This window comes from Convolutriloba macropyga, chromosome 2 (assembly GCF_964194025.1).
Source record: "Convolutriloba macropyga chromosome 2, txConMacr16.3, whole genome shotgun sequence".
NCBI lineage: Eukaryota > Metazoa > Xenacoelomorpha > Acoela > Convolutidae > Convolutriloba > Convolutriloba macropyga.
In genome coordinates, this window is record NC_134469.1 from 47,685,431 (window position 1) to 47,708,854 (window position 23,424).

Sequence of the window (23,424 nt, forward strand, 5' to 3'; positions counted from 1 at the left end):
ACATCAAAAAGTACAAATACTTGCATAACTCAAAAATTCACTCAAAATTTTTAATAAAGTAGTGTCAAAGTCATAAAAACGACTAGCCATTAAATCGAGTCATTAATGAGGTTCTTTTAAGCCTCATCAGCAATCAATCAGACCTGTCATTGATAATACTAAGTGACAAGACAACAGATAATTTTAAAAAAGGGTGGCAAATTCTAAAAATCACTAATATTTGGACAACAAATAGTGGCAAAGTCATAAAAAGTTTCAGCTTCCCCTTCATGAATTCAAGCAAAGTCAAATAGGCACAATTAGAACATATATGCAAGAAGCAGAGGAAACTCTGAAAACAGAATCACCAATCAAATTCGACTTCTCATTGACGTGGAAGAGCCGAAAAAAAAGCGTGAACAGATCTTAAAAAAAGACAGCGCACCAATACAATTAAATTCTTCGAATTGTGAAGAAAATTAGGAGCGCTATAATAGCCGGCAAAGAAGCCGAGGCGGCTATTAGTAAGCATTAAAGAAGGTAACTAAGACTTATAACAACGAAATTCAAGTAGCGGGCATCTAATATTGGGCTTTGGGTTTATGCCGTTTAATTCTGATTCTGTGTTTTGATACTGACTTTGTTCATTTTAGATTGCTTAAAACTTTGAATATAATGAGCAAACAATTAAACCAGAAAAGTGAAAACTATTTTACGTAAAATGTCGAAAAATCGGCAAGAAAATAGGAACGCAATAAAAGTCTATTGAAAAACCGACGACAGCTATTAGTCACTCAAACAAATCAAAAGTCACGCATTAAAAGTCATACGGGAAGTGGATTCGGAAGAATTTTCGGGACGAAAACGGTCAAGCGAAAACTTTCCATAAAAAAAGACAATGGCTTCAAGCTTCGTTAAATAATTTTTTCAAACTTCGTTCAAAAGCGATTAATAAAATGATAACTCCCGAAGTGAAAATTTCAATTTCTTTCTTACATTTCAAAACAATTAGTTTTTTCGATCAACACATAGCCTTTCTTTGATGGCATTTTAACAATTGGGAAGTAACAATATAGGTACTTTATACCGAAAACAATAAACGATTATTTAAAAAATTGATTATTTTTAAGTCTGAGAAAAACTAAACCGAAATTTATGCTGTATGCTGCTGCTGGTGAAACCACGAACTTCTAATGAGATAAACTGGCATCGTACGCCAATCTCTCTAACACGAACCAAAAACAAAATGCATCGACAATTCAAAATAAATTGGTTTTCATCAAATCATTGTGAATAAATTATAAATTTTTTTTCAGATCTTTAGCCGAAACGACAAAATTAAGCATTTGATAATTTGTTGAATCTTTCGGAGGGAAAAAACAAAATTTAGAAAAAATCACAAGAACGAAGAAATATCTGACATATTGCAGATTGAAACAAATTCATTTTATATCAAAAGAAAACGTTCAAACTTATGCAAGACGACTGGAATAAAAAGGGACACACGAAAGCCCCACGTGGTGAAATGAACGAATCTAGTAAGCATTTCAAAATTCCTCTACCTACATACCTACATATATGCATGAATATGCAGACAGCAAGTGGTGCATGATTTCAGGCCATATCTGCCGGTACTTTCGAAATTTTGACGAATAGCCTGTTCTACTCCAATAGTACATTGCATTCATGACATACGTTGAACAGCACCAGAAATGACCAGCAGTGAATCTAATTTAGGTAGCCGTCGAAGAAACGGTAACAAAATTCTTTAGCATAGGGTGCGACACTAACTGTTTGCACATCAAATAGGCCCATGAATCATTGATCATGACACAGCGGCTACTATGACAGGGTAACGATGCAATGCAAGAGTTAGCGTTTCTTATACATAATATATATAGCATGAAACGATATGGGGCTTCTTCTACGGAAAGCATAAATAGTGTTCAGTACGGAACTGCAAAATATATTGATTCTAAGCTTAAGAAAGGGAGCGATTGCCGAAATTAATTTGGAATTATTAAATAAGCATATGTCATGCTCACAGGCCCACTCCAACTGTATTCATGGTCAAGACGAACCGAGAGTTGTAGAAAGCAATATTTTTGACACACGACGATATAAGCTCCGGAATTTAACTTTCATCCATTACTAATTTTTTTTGTTAAAATTGTGACCAACGAATCAGTTGCGTGATTCTAGTTGAGCATGCCAGCGTAGTGTTCAACTATTATGCAAAACTTGAATATCGAGTTTCAAAGTGGCACAACGACTTGCACGAAGCTGACAGGAAATCTTCCCACTTTCGGATTGCCATCTAGACGACCCTCGAACCAGTTGTCGTCTATCTTCGATGTGAGCATTATCTTCTGGCCCTCTTTGAAACCCAGTTCCTCGGGAGACTCCGCTTCGAAATCAAAAGTTGCAACGCAATGGGGCCTGAAGCATAAATAAAACATTACACGCAACGGAATACGGCAGGTGAAAACTCTTAACTATGATGTATAACTACGGGCGCGATAAGTAATATTGTCTTAAAATTCTAGGACCACGACGCATTATGTGATTTTTAGCCAGAGAATTGAAGTACGACAACTATTTCAAGCTTTCCGAGACACGCTCAGTGAGCAATATCTTTCTTAAAGACTGGAGCCGACACTCACCAACAGGTGTCATCACATGCTTGAACGTAGCCAGTTTGCCCACATAGTCTAGCTTGACCGTCGCGTATAGACAGCAACCGATAGAGAAACAAACCAATTAACTTCGGATGAATTGTTCTCAATCGGAAGGCGGGGGGCAATTTAATTTAGGGGTGCAGCTTAAACTTTGCTGGGTGCAAAAACTCGGATCTGATAGGGGTTCAAAACCGCGACCTTACGGAGAGCAGTCAAACTTCTCAACCACTAAGCTACAACTAATGTTGCTCAAACGCTAACAATCACTTTTAAATTAGCAACAAACTGCATTTCAGAATGAGCGCAATTGAAATCACTTAAAATGAAGCACAGCTTGAAAAAGTCACTAGAGAAGTCACAGAATGTTCTAGAAAAAAGCGCAAAAATGGTCAAGCAAAAACCTTGCATAAAAAGAACAGGTTTACATTAATTGCTTCAAACTTCGTTCGAGAGTAATTAAAAATTATGGAGTCACCATTGCAATCTAGAGACATAAACCGACTAACGTCGCATGAGTTTCTCTCGAATAACAGACGGGGCTTAGAGCTTAGAAATATTTTATGGGGTGCAATAGGAACTTCCCCACTGAGGTTCCAAACAGCATCTCCATGTTCACAGCCTTACATCTTTATCACTCAGCTACGAAGGATTTGGTTTCTTTTCTCTCACAACCAACGAACTTTATTTCAGAACGAGAACAAATTAGATCAATCAAAAATAAAGTATGAAAAAACACTCAAGAAGTCAAAAGAATATTCCAGAAAAAAGCATAAAACTGTCAAGCCAAAATTTTGCATAAAACATAACCGATTGAATACCCGAAACGGCTCCAAGAAACGTTCAATATAAACTAACTAACCTTACATTCTTCAGAAAAATAAAAAAGAAAACTATCAAAAACTCAAAAAACTTAAAACCTTGTTAGACACCGTTTTTCTTTATTAAAGAGCGCAGTTACGTGGGAGGGGTGTACGTGGGGGCATAGGTAGTAGGGGGGTTAGGTAGGAAGGTAGGTTGGGCGGGGTCAGTAGTTTAGATCATACCCACCAGATTGTAAGAAAATTGTCGGCGTTGATTACCAAATCCAAGATTAGGATTGAAAGAGAAAAAACTAGAGAAAATGATTTTTGTACAAACAATTTTGAAGAGCGCACTAATTTGATGTCATTTTGAAGCTTAACGTACTTCTGATTCGTAGTGATACCAAAGAGGGGCTATTATCAATACCAATAAGCATTAGAGATGGTAACTACTAAGAACAAAGTTTGAGTAACGGGCATATAAAATTAGGCTTTATGGGTTTATCCCGTTTCTATTTCTGATTTCGCTTTTTGATAGACTCCATTCATTTTGAATTGCTTTGCTGAGCAACTGCTGTCTAAAAACACTTTTAGCAGAATGAAAGAAGAGTAAAACTAGCACAGAGAAGTCAGAGATTTCACGCAAAATGTTGAACAAGCTGTGAACTCTGGTAAAGGGAAAAACTTTTATTCGACGGAGTAAAAAAAATAGGAGCGCTATAATAGCCGGCAGAGAAGCTGAGGCGGCCATTGATACGAAGGAGGTACTTATATGGGATCAAAACTTCTCAAAATGAACTCTTCGCATTGAATATTACCAGGAGTTCCTTATTACTTTACAATACAAGCTAATCTAATTTTAAACTTCATTGTTCGAAAACAGAAGTCAAAGTTCAAAAATGGAGGTAATTGGTCGAAGAGAAAGGAGTCAAAACTCAAGTCATGAACAAACTTGCTTCAGTTAAAAAAATCTGCATAAAACCAATACTCCTCTTCGAGCCCTAACAAGACAGACGTTTATAAAAAGGGCTTCAAGTTCTGTCCGAGAGCAATTATAAGGACAACCAAAAGGTTTCAAAAACTAAATGAAAATTTTTATCAAAAGTCAACTTTTTCGTCCATTCCCCTGCCAAGGCCTTATTAGTACCAGTGTTCCTCAAACAAAAGCCCGCCATTGACCTTGAAATGTTGAGCATATCTTCGAGTGACCTTAGTATTAGAGTGGAAGTTAATTAGAGTGCGCTAAACGATTAAAGATACACTTGATTTGAAAACCTATTGCCTATTCATGCAACGCACAAAATATAAAGGTCCACACTAAGGGAAGAAAAATGCTGTTTTGATGTTTGAGGAGAGAAAACCATCGTGAAATAAACATAGCAGGCAGATTGTTGGAAACTAGGCACCCTTTAAGGATTTGAAACACAAAATTTAGAGAAAAAAGTTACATAATTTGTTTCTAAGTGTCAAAACAGTTCTAATTTGATAAACACTTTCAGTAATATTCTCAAATACTACTTAATTCAGCTTCTATCCTGCGAAAGCTATTAAGCTTTTTACGAATGCCAGCTAGCAATCATTCTAATGCACTTTGGTAACCTTATGCACAGTGATAATGACCGGGCTGTATTGGTTTATCCAATTTCTTTTGATTGAGCTCCTTTGGAAGAAGAAAAAGGACCACTCAAACAAACATGATTAACCTAGCTTTTAACTGCAATAGTCATTGAAACAATAATACGACAATTAATTATGGAAAAGTAGCTGACAACAAAAACTGATAAAGCATCTGATAAACTCTTTACAAATTATTACTAAAAAACTACCGCTAAAAGACCTTATAGATTTTAACTTCCGCTACTTAAAAAACTGCCATTACTCAAAATTCATATAGAAAAAAAAGAAGGACAAAGTCAAAGAACAAAATTCTGGAACAATTTAATCCACAAAATGCTGAAAATTTTAGAAAATATTGTTTTATTACTTTTTAGTATTATTTCGGCTCAAGCATTCACCTACCCATAACCTGGCAGAAACATACAAAAAAAACTATGAAACCGCGAAAAAATTGGATTATTTATTTAAGTGAGAAGTGCTAGCCTTCAATAACACCCTTTGGAGCACAAGCAACCGAAGAACACTAAAATATAGACCTAACCAGAGAAATTAAAAAAAGAAGCACAGCCAGAAGAATTAAGCAAAACAAGTTGTCAAAGAAGATAAAAGTTCGCAAAAATTTATTTAAAATTTATTAAGTAAATTTAGCAAAAACTAACAACTCAAAATTATTAACATAACCAGCTAACGTCGGGTGAATTGCTCTGAAACAACCAGCGAGCGGCTGGCTTCGTCAGTAGCTAGCCACAGTTTAGTTGACCAGCTTTAGCTGAATTAACGAGGCGATTAATATAACTTTTAACAGTAAGAATTGCCGATTGACACGATGAAGTTATCTCCTTAAAGCAGTTTTTGTTAATCGCATTCTTAGAGTATAATAGGCTCAGGGCTCTAAGAGAAGTTAATGCCCTCCGAGCGCTAACTTTTACCCCGTTCTTGAGTCAAAAAGTCAAATGGGTCCGACGAAAAATCGGTCAAGCAAGAAATCGCATAAAAGAGACCACAGGACCAATATAATAGCTAAAACTTTCTTTGAGAGCAATTAAAAAAACAGACCAAAAAAAGGAATTCTCTTCGGTTTTATTAATTGCTGAGACGTTATATTTCTTTAAGAATCTTTATAACTTCTGCTGCTCCCAAAAAACCTTCAATCAGAGTGACGCATACTGTTTACCTTCTCTTCTTGAATTAAAGCATAGAAAAGTCGTTTCGCAGGCAAGGAAAGTCATTTTGTAGACCGAGGTGAGTCAAGAGTAACCAAAAACAACGAAACGCGAATTAAAAAAGCTCCATCGTGGCGTCATATGTTCGCAATGAATAGCTCGCTTTCGCAGTTATCGAAATGAAAAACATAAGAAACAAATAGAACAAACAACAGACAGAATCTAAGAAAATACGTATTTTTTGAGCTGATATTCAAATACAAAAACGATAGAAACCCTTAGCTACAAAACGGAAGCATTAAATTAAGTAATTTCAAAATTCAAGGAAAAAATTTTCTAAAAAACCTGATAAATTAATTTAAGTAAAAAACAATTAATATAAATTACGAAAATTAAACTGATTGGGTTAATCATAATTAGAAAAATTACCCGATGAGATATCTTACTAATAAATCGGACAATAAAAAGAAAAAAGCCCATAAAAGGGCACTATTCGCAACTTCACTAATAATTTGTAAAAACAAATAGTCAACTTATCATGAACCATTACCTACCCCTTTAGGATTTCAAAAAGCTTCAACTATATACACTTAGAAAATATGCAACTCCTTTAAATAGCATCGATGGAAAAAAAACAGTGAAAACAGAAGACAAGTTGACACAAGAGAACAAAAATTCTCTCGAAAACTGAAACTTTGTTCATCCATCAATTTCTCACCCGATTCAAAAAGCCTTTGGAAAATACGTCATTTCTTAAGACCACTCACTTGTTCGCTTCTTTTACTACTCCAGTGTGCCTGCTATTACTACTCTACTTTGAACAGAAGTTAAAAAGTCACACTCAGAGCTATACACTTAGATCACAGCTATAGTAGTAAAAACATAGCCGGCAGATTGCCGGAAAATATCCGCGACAGACGATTGTGGCCTTCCATGAATTGAAACAACTAAAGAAATAAGATAGACAGATCGACCACCAGTCCTTTAATAGACCACTGGACATTCTGGGTTATATTCGGAATGTCAATTTTATGACACACAAGGTCTACAAGGAAACATAGCTGGCATATTGCCAAAAAATAGTAGCAAAAAATTTGTAGATGATCGGCAGTCTTAAAAAGATAGTAATAGAAACAGACCAAAAATTCCTTTTTTATTAAAAGATGAGATGTTATATTTTTATTAAGAATTTGTTTATCCTTATATTACTTCTATTCAGTGTTCTCCAATAACCTTCAATTAAAGTGACGCACACTCACTTGACCTTATCTCTTTGAATTAAAGCACACAAAAGTCAACTTTAGAGTGAGGAAGTCATTTTTGAGAGTGAGGTAAGTCACGTGTGACCAAAGACGTTTTCACGCGAAAGTACAGAAAACTCGCTCCAATAAAAGTTAAAAACGACGTCACACACGCATTTCAATTGAAATTGAATGAACGAACGAAAAAAGCAGATGTGAAGTGATTGTGACGTCATATGGTCGTAACAAAAATCTTGACGTAGAAATAACATAAACCACGATGTCCCCAATAATAGCCGCTATCGCTTCGTGGCTATTAAAAACATACCCGGCAGATTGCCGAAAAATAGTCGCCGTTGATTCCAATAAGAATGATTGGGATTGAAATAACAGAAGATATTGAAAAAAAAAAAGATTTTTGTACAAAAACATTTTTTTAAGTCCGATTTATTTTGATGGCATTTCGTAGTTGAACATACTTCTGTTTCTTAGAGAGAGGCTACAGGGGCTCCTATCAATAACAATAAGCATTAGAGATGGTAAATAAGATTTATAGGATCGACGTTCAAATAGCGGGCATCTAAAATTGGGCTTTATGGGTTTATCCCGTTTCTATTTCTGACATCCATTTTTGTACTAACTCTGTTCATTTTGAATTGCTTTGCTGAGCAACTGATGTTCAAAATCACTTTTAGCAGAATGAGAGAAGAGAGAAACTAGCCTAGAGAAGTCAAAAAGATTTCACGCAAAATGTTGAAAAGGCGGCAAAATGAGGTAAAGCGAAACATTTTTTTTATTCGACGAAGTAAAAAAACATAGCAGGACAAGTCCTGACGTACAATTCAAAGAATTTTCATTGACTAAACAGAGAAACTAGACCTAGAATGGACTATGAGTGAATTGAGAAAACCATTTTTAAAAAAATCAGAACAAAAAAATAAGAAATAAACAGAAAATCAGTGTCAAAATGCCACATGTGAACAAAAAAACCACTAGCGATAAATGAAAATTTAATTCAAACAAAAAACTAGGCCTACAATGAGCTGTGAATGGGTTGGGAAAACCATTTAGAAAAAAATCCGACCCAAAAAATCGGAAAAATAGTAAAAATCAGAGTGAAATTGCCGCATGTGAACAAAAAACCACTACCGAGAAACCGAATTTTTGTTCAAACACCGTTTTCTCACTCTACTTTAAAATTAGAGCGAAAAAATTTCACGCCGCAAAACCACTCGCTTTTTCGCTCCATTTCCTGTTTCGGCGTGACCAAAATCACTACTCCAATTTGACTTCAAAAATCATGAAAATGTGTGAACAGATCATAAAAAAAACATAGCAGGACAAGTCCTGACGTACAATTCAAAGAATTTTCATTGACTAAAAAAACTAGACCTAAAACGGACTATGAATGGATTGGAAAAACCATTTAGAAAAAAATCCGATCCAAAAAATCGAAGTGAAATTTCCGCATGGGAACAAAAAACCACTAGCGAGAAAGCGAATTTTTGTTCAAACACCATTTTCTCACTCTACTTTAAATTTAGAGCGAAAAAATTTCACGCCGCAAAACCACTCGCTTTTTCGCTCCATTTCCTGTTTCGGCGTGACCAAAATCACCACTCCAATTTGACTTCAAAAATCATGAAAATGTGTGAACAGATCTTAAAAAAAAAGACAGCGCCCCAATACAATTCAAATTCTTTGAATTGTAAAAAAAAGACAGCGCCCCAATACAATTCAAATTCTTTGAATTGTAAAAAAATAGGAGCGCTATAATAGCCGGCTGAGAAGATGAGGGCGGCTATTAAACAATAAATGGCTTCGTTAACAAACCGACTAACGTCGGATGACTTGCTTTCGATCAACAGTAATTCTACCGGTGAAGAAAACAACCCGGCTCTTGATACAATTGGATGAAATCAGCATGATATATCACCTTTTCGGAACGGCAGGTAAATTTGGAGGCGGTCCAATATTCGCTGGTTTAGGGACGACAGGTGGGGGATTAAGCGACGGATAAAGTGAATTTCCTCCTTGTTTTGGAGTGGTTGGTGTAGTGCCAAGACTGGAAGCAAACGGGGTTGCAGCGGAATTCTGACGGAGAGCTGGGACAGGTCCAGAGGGTGGAGGCATGCTAGGCGAAGACCAAGGATCTCCGGTGGAGTTGGACGCATTGTTGAATGGGGGAAGCTCCCAGGGGTCCTGAGTTGTCGGATGTGCCGGCGCTGGGCGACTGTTACCGTTTAGCATAGACGAGCTGTTTGCTAAGTCTGGATTGCGCGCTGACAAATTGTTGGTTGAATTGCCAAACTGATTCAGGTCACTAGGAGCTAAAACAAGCACACAAGGTTTTTCCTTGATTGATAAAGTTACTATTTGACAACAATCGTGCAAAGACTTTGTTACATGACCTTCATATAATTGCTTGTTCAGTCCAGAAACAGAGATTGGTTATTTTATTCAGTTAACTTGAGCTGCTTTTGTTGAAAAGAAAGAGTGGATGCCCTAGGGCAAGCTTCTGTGGTCAAATCACGCATCAGATGATAGACTGGTGGCAAGTTAGACCGAGGACAGTTAGTTAGGAAAAGACATATTTGTCCAAAATGGAATTATTGGTGAGTAAGAAGATAGAAGGGACGCAGTTTGTACCTGGAGGAGGAGTTGAGTAACGAGGTGGTAATACGCGACCTGATAACAAAGATGACTAGTCAGCACTCTTTAAGGCTATTTTCTACACACCGACAGAAAAAATAACAGAGCCAGCAAACTGCCGGACAATGGCCGCCATTGACCCACTTGGCGCACAAAAAGTTCTTATTTGATGTGCAGTTGCAGGTAGATTCTTAAGTTAAACTTAAATCACCTCCTAAATAAACTGAATGCTAACAAAATTACAACTCATGTCAGTTAGAGAACCCAGGGTATAATTTCATCGGTCACTAAAACTTCGAGGCTGAGAGCTTAGTTTGAAATTTTGAACTTATGAGTTGAACTTAGAAGTGAAAGTCTAATTTTTTGTCCTAAACTTAGTGTCCTATAGTAGACTTTCACTTCTTGAATCGAGCCGCTACCAAATTATCCGCTGCTACGCTAGCAGAGAGGGAGAAGTTTGGTTTATTTCAACTCTTGTATATTTTTAGGAAAACTTTTCTTTCATTGATCTGCAAAACTGTGCAGATTAGTGAAAGAACACTTTCGTACCCTTTGGTTCTCGTACCCAAATACTTTGGAACAAAATCTTGGTCCCTCGGGCCTCGTGCCAAGCACTCAAGCGCATGCGCTCTCGTGTCAGTGCACTAAGTCCCTCGCGCGACCAAGATTTTGTTCTAACATATACATAGCAATCTCACTAAAGGACTTTGAAACCAAATGAACTTTGATTTATGACCGGGTTTTATCGGTTTATCGTTTCTCCTTTTGCTCTTTTCACATTCACCGTATTCACTATATTGCGTAATGCAATGAGTGAAAGAATTTAAAATCTATTCAATTGAAACAATGAGTGAGGTAAGCAAGAAGTCAAACGTGAATGTTGTGACTTATTTATAATGAAAACTGAAAAACGTGATCAAAAGGTAAAGTGAATTAAAAAACATAGGACAAGTCCTGACACACAATTCAAAGAAATTTCGCAGAAGAAACAAAAAACTAGCCCAAAAATGGACTACAAATGGATCCGGAAAACCATTTAAAAAACGAGCAAAAAACGAAATCAATGGTACAAATTAAAGTCGGATTGCAGCATGTGAACAACAAAATACAAGGGAAAGCGCAAAATTTTGCTCAAACAGTTTCCTTACTACGATTTAAATTAGAGTAAAGACATTTCACGCCGCAAAATCACTCGCTTTTCCGCTTTAATTCCAGTGTCGCGAGGACTAAATTCATCACTTGATTTTCACTTCAAAAAATCATTAAAATGTGTGAACAGATGTAGAAAAAGACAGCACCCTAACACTATTCAAATTCTTTCAATTGAAAGAAATGAGTGCCCATAATTAATAGCAGTTGAGAGGCAGACGGTGGCTATTAAACAGCATTCAAAATATCAGCGGTTTTTGAAAAAATGGAAGGAAGTCATAATTACGTTTAAAAAATCATCCAAAAAGAACATATAAAAAAATCGTAAATTAAAACAAAGAAAAGTTTAGAATACGACCAAACAGAACGAGGTCACCAAAACTAAAAAATCAGAACGATAAGAGAAATCCGCCAATACAAAATTTTATCTCTTGTTTCATAACCATCAATTCGTAACTATCAAGTTCTTGATTGCTATATTACATTTAGAACCGTCCAATCCAAGGCGACTAGAGCACGGTAATAATGCAGAAAAAACCGGCCCTGATTAACTTGACCAGAAAACAATGCATTCATTACGCTGTGTTATCTAAACAGCCGCAGTGTTGTTAAAATGAGAACATGAAAAAACATGCTAAACTGAGAAAAATAGGAGTTGAGTTAAACCTGTAATACATCAGGAGACGTCCAACGGCTTTGGGAAAGAGAAACATAGACGGCAGATTACCGGAAATTAGCCGCCGTTGACGCGCTTGATGCACATCGGGATTGAAACAGAAAACGAAAAAGAAGATAAATTGACCAAATTTTTTTCTATTTTTTCCAGTGTCAAAAAGTGTTCCAATTCGGCGTGCAGTTTCGGTTGGATTCCAAAACTATACTTAATTTAGCTTTTAAACTGAAAGCTAATAAGCTTAATACCAATAACAGCTAGCAAACACTAATGAACTTTGATAACCTAATTCTCAATGACTTAATGACCAGGCTTTATCCCGTCTCATTTGATTTTGCTCTTTTTTGACCTTGACTGCATTCATCTTGCGTAATTCACTGAGTGAATGGGTTTAAAAACCATTCAGGTGAAACAGTGAGTGAGGTAAGTCAGAAGTCAAACGTGAAAGTCGTGACTTATGTAAAACGAAAAACGTGATTAAAAGGTAAAGCGAATTTAAAAAATGAAAGTGCCTAAATAATAGCCGTTTGAGAGGCTGACGGCGGCTATTAATTAAAAACATTTCAATGTTACCACGTAGAGCGCAATGTCAAAACTAAAAATTATTGCAAAACAGGTGGTTTTGAGATACTTTATAGTACCCACGGTTTTGAATTATAAGCTGTGATGAGACCATTCCATGGATAACGAAAACCAGGAAAAAATCTTGATTGAGTTTACAGCTCTCAAGACCCAATAGTTGTTGCATTAGCCTCCACAAAAAAGAAGACCGAACTAACGTTGGGCGATTGGAGTGAGGGGGGGGGGGTGTTAAGTGCTGGGGGTGGGGTGAAAGAGGGGGGGGGGGGTCAAGATTTTAAGACAAAGAACCGCCCTTCACACCTTGAAATTGCCTCCTCAAAACAGTTCAGTGAATTGCATATTTAAGGACTAGCAAGGCGTAAGAATCTAAAGAGAACTGCTCGACCACTTAATTCCCTCCGAGCACTATCAGTTATTCCCTTATTGAGGACGAAAAATCGGGTCAGACGAAAATTCGGTCAAGCCAAAAATCGCATTAAAAAACCAAAGGTCTAGTATAATTGATGCAAACATCGTTTGAGATCAATTAATCACTTTTTTTCTTGAATCCCTGAAACTTTCCATTGATAGAACTGTGAGTGAGAGCGAAAACTTTTATCTGAAGACAGATTTCAACGACAACTATCTTCACCATAAAGAAATAGAATTTATGAAAGCACTCCTAGCAATTATACCCTGGAAGCCTGCAAAAACCAAGACCGCCATGAAAAAATACTCTCTTAAAGATTAAATCATCAATATTAAAAACTGACAGACAACCCAATAAAATGGGTTCATATAGAGAAACTTGAAGGGAAAGGAGATGACGGACAAAATCGAAAAATATTCTCTAAAAACTCTGAAAGCAATTTCTGAACTCAACTCTAGTTGCAATTTCAGAATCATTAGTTTGAGAAAATATTAATTACATTCTCTCGTACATCAGTCACCCGACCAAAGTTTGACAGAGAAGTAACAAACAACAATTTAAATATAAGAAGAGCAAAAATAATTTGAAAATTTGCTTAAATTAATTGCGTGAATGTTCCCTGTTTAGCTTTCAAGATTCTTTCCTACCATTATTCGGCAAAGAATTTTTATAACTTTTCCCGACAGATAAGTCACTGATGAACAACGCAGGAGAGAAAAATCAGTCGACTGTTGAAAACTGCTAAAAAAAACTGGAAATTTTTTTAATTGTAATTTATGTTTGAGAAAATTGCCCTGACTAGATTCGAACAGTCACTTTATAGTAGCAGCACTTAAAAAGTAACTCTCAACTTAGAATTAACTGAGAAAATTGACAGCAGGAAGCGTAGGGTCAGAAGAAATTGCCAAAAACAATAAAAAACATACAGAAATCGGCAAACTATCAATCAAACTATCGATCATAATGAACAACCACCAATACTGCTATACCTTTTGTCAGTCACATAAATCTGCAAACGCTATAAAATATTGAAGAAGAATACAAAAAAGCTAAAAGCTTAAAATTGGCGAAATGGTTGAAAATAGATGAAGATTAAATGCATGTGTTATATTTGCTTCAGATGGTTGAAAAATTTTCCACAAACTACTACTGGATATTTGTGGCTAATTGTGAGAAAAACTTTTTTTGAAAAATTGGAATTGAAACAAACTGCTTTAAAAAAGCCCAGAAAATTCCCTCGATTAAGGAATTTTTATACCTAGTTTTGTTGCTCTTAATATATACAACGGTTTTCAACGATATGAACAGAAAATTACTCTATTTTCTCTGTTTTTCCATTCCTTCAGCGGCACTGACTTTAACATCCTGTTTTAAATAATTGATCCAAAATTTTATATATTTATTTAGCAATCATGGCTCAAAAACATTTCAAAGCAATGTTTCTGTCTAAAAAAAATAGACAAACTGAAAAACGGTTCCAAATATTCGCTAAACTTGAGAACTTTATAAACTTTAAAATTATAAACATACCCGGCAGAGTGCCGGAAAATAGCCTCCGTTAACTCCCATAACAACGATTGGGATTGCAAGAGAAAAAATTGAAATAACGATTTTTTTTAAGGAAACAAGTGAGAACTATTTTGATGTCATTTTGTAGTTAAACATACTCCTGTTGCAGAGTGAGACGATACAGGAGCAAGTATCCTTACCAATAGGGATAAGAGATGGTAACTAATTCTTATGAGAACAATGTTAGAGTAACGAGCATCTAAAACTGGGCTTTATGGGTTTATTCCGTTTCTAATTCTCGGTTTTTGATACTGACTCGGTTCATTTGGAATTGTTTTGCTGCGCAACTGCTGTCTAATATCACTTCAAGCAGAATGAGCGAAGAGTGGAACTAGCCTGGAGAAGTCAAAAAAATTTAACGCAAACTGTTGAACAAGCTGTGAACTAAGGTAAAGCAAAAAATTTTAGATCAACGAAGTATAAAAAGGAGCGCTATAATAGCCGGCTGAGAAGCTGAGGCGGCTATTAAAAATAAATTAAAATTGCAATCTTTAACAAATTTTCGAGAAATTTCAAAGATTAAACATCAAAAAAGAAACCATTTATTAATAACACGAAACTAAATTACTGGCTGGGCACAGAACGTGTTCCTATTCATTAAAACGAAAACAAATAAAAATAGGACAAAAATTACAAAAAACGGATTATAATGTATAAAATTTGATAAAACAAAAAAGAATTCACGTTAAAAAGAGTTGTTCAATGCACGAATTGAACGTTGCCACATACACTGATTTTTCGGGAAAAAAGTCCGCTCAAAGATCCAATAAGGAAGAAATCAATGAAAAACCTAAAACTTAACTTGAAATATGAGCCGATTTTACACTTGAAAGGTATTATTAGGCTCTGCAAAACTTTGTGTTACCATTTTCAGAAATTTATACATCAATGAAGCTTCGATCAAAAACAATTTCTTCAAAAAATTAAAATACAAGTAAAAACGTTAAGCCAAATGGACGAAAAACGGTTATCTATAAGAGCCCTGCTCTCAAGAACATTTTTCAAAGTCAAAAGGTCATCCACTGAACGCAGCGCATGATCAAAAAAACTTCTCTCGCTTAGCTAAAACCTGTTCACCATGAACGCTTTTCTCACTTTCGCTGCTTTGTCAAAAGGTCGCGTGAACAAAACTACTTCTTGTAAAAAAAATGAAAAAAGACTGATAGAAAACTAATACTCCTCTTCGAGTCGTCAAAAAACCGATAGAAAACTAATACTCCTCTTCGAGCCATAAAAAGGAGAGCGCCTAAATAATAGCCGTTGGCTGACGGCGGCAATTAATAATGATATTACAAAAACCATGCCAAAGAAAAACAGCCCATCAGATGAATTAATTTTGACAAAGTAATTTTTCAAAAACTATTTCTCAAAACTGATGATGTATTGATATTGAAATGTACTTAATAAATAAACCATGTACATTTATGAACTGTGTACAATGTGATAAATGTACCAATGATATTGAAAGTACTTTTAATTCAATAACAAGTTGTGCCCTATCAGAAGTTAGGGCACAACTTTAAGAGGAACAGCTAACCAAATTCACCTTTTAGAAGATGTGGTTACAGAGATATAGAACGGCAGAAAATGAACATAGAAGGCGAATTACTAATAATGCTAGGAACAAAAATATAGAATGTGCAATGTCAGTGCCAATGCGGAGAACACGTTTCTGGCCATTTTATCATGATGGCCAAAGATCTTAACAAGATCTCAACAAATTGGATTTTATATTATCTAAGCGGTTTTTCCTAATAAAAATGAGCCACCATTAAAAAAAGGCCGAAAAATATTCTTTTGGATTTGTCGCTGTGCAAGAAGCACAATTTCGTTTGTTCACTTTATTCTAACAAAATTTTTGGACTGGCAAAGTAATTGAGAGATGAAGCAAAATTGCTAGTTTAACGTCTCACAATGCTTGTAAATAAAGGTATCGATAAGAGCTTTTTTCCCCCTACGGAACATAAAAATCATTTGTTGCTCTTGTATTTAAACGGGGCGAATTTGATAATGCGAAGAAATTCATACCTATTTTAGGTAGAGGCGCAATCTAGTACTTTTAAAAAATTGAAATTTAATCAAATATACATCTTTCTAAATGATAACAATATAAACAACCGTAACAGCGCTTATCTAATTCAATCTCTCAAGAGCTTGACTTAAAAAAGCATGAAAAACATGCACATCGGGATTGAAATCGAAAAAAAACATAGCGGGACAAGTCTGACGTACAATTCAAAGAATTTGCATTGAATAAAAAATTACACCTAGAACGGACTAAGAGTGAATTGCGAAAACAATTTCCAACATAATCAGATCAAACAGACACTATCTCTAGCATAAACTATGAATGGATTGAGCAAACAATTTAGAAAAAAAATCCGATCCAAAAAATGAAAAAAAAACAGCAAAAATCGAAGTGATATTGCCGCATGTGAAAAAAACCACTAGCGAGAAAGAAAATTTTTGCTCAATCACCGTTTTCCAACTCCACTTTAAAATTAGAGTGAAATTTCACGCCGCAAAACCGCTGGCTTTTTCGCTCCACTTCCTGTTTCTGCGTGACCAAAATCACTACTTCAATTTGACTTCAAAAATCATGAAAATGTGTCACAGATCTTTAAAAATTAAAAAAAAAAATTTAAAGACAGCGCCCCAAATAAATTCAAATTCTTTGAATTGTAAAAAAAAGAGAGCGCCTAAATAATAGCCGTTTGAGAGGCTGACGGCGGCTATTAATAACTTACAATGAAAAACAATGCATTAAAAGCGACTATTTGCCATTAACAGAAGCAACCTCAAAAACTGAACTTTTTCCGAAATAATTTACAGTGTTAAAAGCCATCAATCGATCACTTTTAAACTCATTTTGGATATCGCTTCGGTTGTAACCAGCTGGCTCCCAGAGATGATAGCATTTGGAGGGGGTCAATTGATTGGGAGAGGTTGAGTGGGAGCAAACTACCAAGATTAAGAACCGCTCTTGAAACCAAGCATTTGTCGCCTCAAAACAGTTTTGGTGAATCACAATCCTATAGACTGGTTAAGCGTAACGCTCAAAGCGATCTACCCTCCGAGTCTTACCTGTTTATTTCATTTTTGAGGACGAAAATTCACAGGGTCAGACGAAAAATCATTCAAGCGAAAAATTGCATAAGACCACTGGACTAAAATACTACGAACTTCGTTTGAGGGCAAACAACAACTCAATTATGCGGTAAATCCAGTTTCAAAAGGAAAAAGTTTCACCGTTCCCACAATTTAAAGTTACAGCATACACTTCAATTAAAATATTTGGTAAAGCCATCCGCTTTTCAAAAATTAACGAAACAAGAACTCTGCAATAGCAAAACATAGCCGGCAGATTGCCGGAATAGCTGCGAAAGATTAGACTTGCGTGCCATATAAAATAGAGATAGAAACAGACACAGATTTAAATTGAAAAAGTTATCGACGCCGCTCAAAAAGCTATGTAACATAGCCGGCAGATTGCCGGAATAGCTGCGAAAGAATAGACCTGCGTGTCGTATAATAGAGATAGAAACAGAGACAGATCTAAATTGAAAAAAAAAATCGACGCAGCTCAAAAAGCTAGGTAAAAAACATTCAGCGATAAATTAATGAAGAGTGCTAAAATTCATCCCAAAGAAGCCTTTTATTAGGGACCTTTACTGCACAAATGAGTTCCTTTGACCTTAAACAAATTCAACCAAAATCACTACTTCAATTTGACTTCAAAAATCATGAAAATGTGTCACAGATCTTTAAAAATTAAAAAAAAAAATTTAAAGACAGCGCCCCAAATAAATTCAAATTCTTTGAATTGTAAAAAAAAGAGAGCGCCTAAATAATAGCCGTTTGAGAGGCTGACGGCGGCTATTAATAACTTACAATGAAAAACAATGCATTAAAAGCGACTATTTGCCATTAACAGAAGCAACCTCAAAAACTGAACTTTTTCCGAAATAATTTACAGTGTTAAAAGCCATCAATCGATCACTTTTAAACTCATTTTGGATATCGCTTCGGTTGTAACCAGCTGGCTCCCAGAGATGATAGCATTTGGAGGGGGTCAATTGATTGGGAGAGGTTGAGTGGGAGCAAACTACCAAGATTAAGAACCGCTCTTGAAACCAAGCATTTGTCGCCTCAAAACAGTTTTGGTGAATCACAATCCTATAGACTGGTTAAGCGTAACGCTCAAAGCGATCTACCCTCCGAGTCTTACCTGTTTATTTCATTTTTGAGGACGAAAATTCACAGGGTCAGACGAAAAATCATTCAAGCGAAAAATTGCATAAGACCACTGGACTAAAATACTACGAACTTCGTTTGAGGGCAAACAACAACTCAATTATGCGGTAAATCCAGTTTCAAAAGGAAAAAGTTTCACCGTTCCCACAATTTAAAGTTACAGCATACACTTCAATTAAAATATTTGGTAAAGCCATCCGCTTTTCAAAAATTAACGAAACAAGAACTCTGCAATAGCAAAACATAGCCGGCAGATTGCCGGAATAGCTGCGAAAGATTAGACTTGCGTGCCATATAAAATAGAGATAGAAACAGACACAGATTTAAATTGAAAAAGTTATCGACGCCGCTCAAAAAGCTATGTAACATAGCCGGCAGATTGCCGGAATAGCTGCGAAAGAATAGACCTGCGTGTCGTATAATAGAGATAGAAACAGAGACAGATCTAAATTGAAAAAAAAAATCGACGCAGCTCAAAAAGCTAGGTAAAAAACATTCAGCGATAAATTAATGAAGAGTGCTAAAATTCATCCCAAAGAAGCCTTTTATTAGGGACCTTTACTGCACAAATGAGTTCCTTTGACCTTAAACAAATTCAAATTAAACTTAAGTTTTAAAGTGCAAAAGTCATTTTATTGAGTGAGGTAAGTCACTTGTGATCAAAATCTAATCACACAAAAAAACTTTTGCTAAAGAGAGTGAGAAATGACGTCACGCGCGCAAATGCCGTTAGTGAGAGGAAGAAGTCATTCAGAAAATTTGACTTTTTCAGCTTTGCTGTGTGAACAAATGTAAAACGAAAAAAGAGCGTCAGACGACGAAACAAAAAAAAACCAAGAGCACCGCAATATAGCTTCGCTCAGCTTACAGCTTCGCAGCTATAAAAAAACATTCAGCGATAAATTAATAAAGCTTGTTTGTTAAAATTCATTGCGCAGAAGCCCTTTCACTAGGGACCTTTATCACACATGAGTTTCTTTGACCTTAAATTCAAATTAAACAAGTTTTAAAGTGCAAAAGTCACATTTATTTTGAGTGAGGTAAGTCACTTATGATCAAAATCTAATCACGCAAAAAACTTTTGCTAGACAGAGAGAGAGAGAGAGAGAGAGAGAGAGAGAGAGAGCGCGAGAGAGAGAAAGAGGAAGGACATCAACGCGCAAAAACCGTTAGTGAGAAGAAGTCATTCAGAAAATTTGACTTTTTCAGCTTTGCTGTGTGAACAAATGTAAAACGAACATAGCAGGCAGATTGCCGGAATAGCTGCGAAAGAATAGATCTGCGTGCCAAATAATAGAGATAGAAGCAGATACAGATCTAAATTGAAAAAATCGACGCCGCTCAAAAAACTAGGCTGAAAAACATTCAGCGATAAATTAATAAAGCTTGTTAAAATTCATTCCACAGAAGCCTCTGATTAGGGACCTTTACTGCACATGAGTTCCTTTGACCTTAACTAAATTCAAATTAAACTTAAGTTTTAAAGTGCAAAAGTCATTTTACTGAGTAAGGTAAGTCACGTATGATCAAAATCTAATCACGCAAATAACCTAAAAACTTTCGCTAAAGCTAGTGAGAAATGACGTCACGCGCGCAAATGCCATTAGTGAGAGGAAGAAGTCATTCAGAAAATTTGACTCTTTCAGCTTTGCTGTGTGAACAAATGTAAAACGAAAAAAGAGCGTCAGACGACGAAACAAAAAAAACCGAGAGCACCGCAATATAGCTACGCTCAGCTTACAGCTTCGCAGCTATAAAAAAGAGCGTCAGACGACGAAACAAAACAAAAACAAGGACACCGCAATATAGCTTCGCTCAGCTTACAGCTTCGCAGCTATAAAAACAATTGCCGCCCTTTGACAATAATGTGATTCCAGTGATACCTAAAAGCTGCATCTCGCAATCACTACACCATAGAGTAATGATCTGATCAAATTGAACAATTTTTGGTGGACAACTTTCAAACAGTTAGGAATATAGCAGGCAAATCGCCGGAATAGTTGCGAAATATATTCGCATACCGTATATTACAGATACTGATATAAGTTGAAGTTATCAAAGCCGCTCAAATAATTGAAAAATATTCAACGAGTCATTAAAAAAGCTGGTTAAAAAAGTTTAACGATAAATTAATAAAGCTAATTAAAAATCAGCAGCTAATTAGAAAGCTAATTAAAAAAGCTAATTAAAATACCGCAGAAGCAGTTTTATAAGGCAACATTATTACACAATTGAGTTCCTTCGAAATGAACCTAATTCAATATAAACATGAGTTTTAAAGAGCAAAAGTCATTTTATTGAGTGAGGTAAGTCACGTATTATCAAAATCTAATCACAAAAAGAACTAAAAACTTTAGCTTCAGAGAGTGAGAAATGACGTTAGTGAGAAAAAGATATCATTCAGAAAGATTGAATTTTTCAGCTATACTGTGCGAACAAATGTATCAAAAAGAGGCCCAGACAACGAAACCAAAACATAGCTGTAAGAATACCGGAAGTAACTCAAAGCATCGGCCCTACCAAAAGACGAAAACGTCACTGAAGACGGAAAAATTATTGTGTGTCTGAAAGAAATTATTCTTTGTCTCAACAAAAGTTAACTAAAATAATTAACATAGCTGGGAGATTGCCAGAAAACAGCCGCAATAGCTTCGTAGATCTGCAGTCTCGACAAAAAACAAAAAAAAGACTGACAAAAAAATTAGTCTTTTCATTGAAGGCTGAGATGTTATATTTTGATTAAGAATCTGTATTAGTTTTTGCTGCCTCTATTAGCTGCTCTCAAAGAACCTTCATTTAGAGTTACACACATTCACTTGTCTCTTTCAATTACAACCTTATCTCTTTAAATTAAAGTAAATAAAGGTCAATTTCAAAGTGAGGAAGTCATTTTTGAGAGTGAGGTTAGTCATGTGTGACCAAAAATTAAATCACGCGAATGAACATAAAAATTTGCTCCACTAAGAGCAAAAAATGACGTCACACACGCATTTCAGTTGAAATTGTATGAACGAATGAAAAAGAGACTGTAACGTCATATGGTCGTAACAAAAATCTAGACGAAATAAAAAAAAACATAGCAGGAGAGGTTCTGATGTGAACTAAAACAACAACTAGACCTATAACGGACGATTAAATTTGAAAAATTTGGATGATTAAATTTGAAAAACAATTTCCAAAAAATTCAAATAGAAATTTTTTTTTAAAAAAAAACTGAAAATCAATGTCAAAAAGCCGCATGTGAGCAAAAAACCACTAGCGAGAAAGGGAAACGTGGTTCAAACAAAACAACTATGCATGGATTGGAAAACCATTTAGTAAAAATTCAGATCCAAAAATTGAAAAAACAGTTAAAATTTAAGTGAAACTGCCGCATGTGAACAAAAAACCACTACCGAGAAACCGAATTTTTTTTCAAACACCGTTTTCTCACTCTACTTTAAAATTAGAGCGAAAAAATTTCACGCCGCAAAACCACTCACTTTTTCGCTCCACTTCCTGTTTCGGCGTGACCAAAATCACTACTCCAACTTGATTTCAAAAATCATGAAAATGTGTGAACAGATCTTAAAAAAAGACCGCCCCAATACAATTCAAATTCTTTGAATTGTAAAAAAACCAAGAAAAAGCCAATAATAGCCCGAACTATCGCTGTGCGGCTATTAATAAAACTATCCGCTGACAAAACCAGACAAATTACAGCATTGACACCATTGAAGCGCTCAATGAAAAATTTAGGATGTCATTCAAAAACCAAAAAAAAAATTGACAAACGGAACTAAATCTTAAGACAAAAAAACAATGATCGTGAAGTCTTTAACTCGCAAAATTTGTATTACTTTAACATCTCGTAACGTTACAACAAACTCCAATAAATTTTCCATTTTAACGTCAGCACTTAACATCTTAACCACTAAGTGATAACAGCTTGGATCCTCAACCACTCACAATCCCTTTTATATTAGCAATAAAAATTGTGAGCAGTTGAGATCACTCAAAAATTCGAAGTTAAGCGTGACAAAGTCACTTGAGAAGTCGAAAATATTCCAGAACAAGCAAAAAACGGTCAAGCAAAATTTTGCAAAAAGAAGACAAAACCTTTTACAATAATTTTCTCCAACTTCGTTCGAGAGAACTTAAAAAATTTGTAATTAGAATGAAAAATATGAAAACATAGCTGGCAGATTGCCAGAATATAGCCGCAATAGATTCGTAGAACGGCAGTCTAAAAAAAACAGTAAATAAGACAGACCAAAAAAATTCGTCTTTTCATTGAAGGCTGATCTGTTATATTTTGATTAAAAATCTGTATAACTTATTGCTGCCTCTATTAGCTGATCACAAATAACCTTCATTTAGAGTGACACACACCCATTTGACCTTATCTCTTTGAATTAAGGTAAATAAAAGTCAATTTTCAAAGTGAGGAAGTCATTTTTGAGAGTGAGACCAAGTGTAAAGACTTTTAAGTCAAGTGTGACCAAAAATTTAATCACGCGCATGAACAAAAAAACTCGCTCCACTAAGAGCGAAAAATGACGTCACACATGCAATTCAGTTGAAATTGCATGAACGAATGAACAAAAAGTGGCTGTGATGACATATGGTCGTAACAAAAATCATGACGACGAAATAAAAAAAAACCAAGAGAAGGCCAA

General features: G+C 35.5%; 1 protein-coding gene across 2 annotated transcripts in view; it reads right to left on the reverse strand.

Moving 5' to 3' along the window:
• Window positions 1-1,508: 1,508 nt before the first annotated feature.
• LOC142358712 (endophilin-A2-like) overlaps window positions 1,509-23,424 on the reverse strand; it is a 54,238-nt gene continuing 32,322 nt past the window's right edge. The window contains exons 9-11 of one of the 2 annotated variants that reach the window (XM_075410244.1): window positions 10,128-10,166; window positions 9,415-9,808; window positions 1,509-2,418 (exon numbers count right to left, since the gene is read on the reverse strand). In XM_075410244.1, the coding sequence (XP_075266359.1) occupies window positions 2,235-2,418; window positions 9,415-9,808; window positions 10,128-10,166 (617 nt within the window). In that variant the 3' untranslated portion in view covers window positions 1,509-2,234. The remainder of the gene's footprint in view (window positions 2,419-9,414; window positions 9,809-10,127; window positions 10,167-23,424) is intronic. The other variant, XM_075410245.1, reaches the window with a different exon arrangement.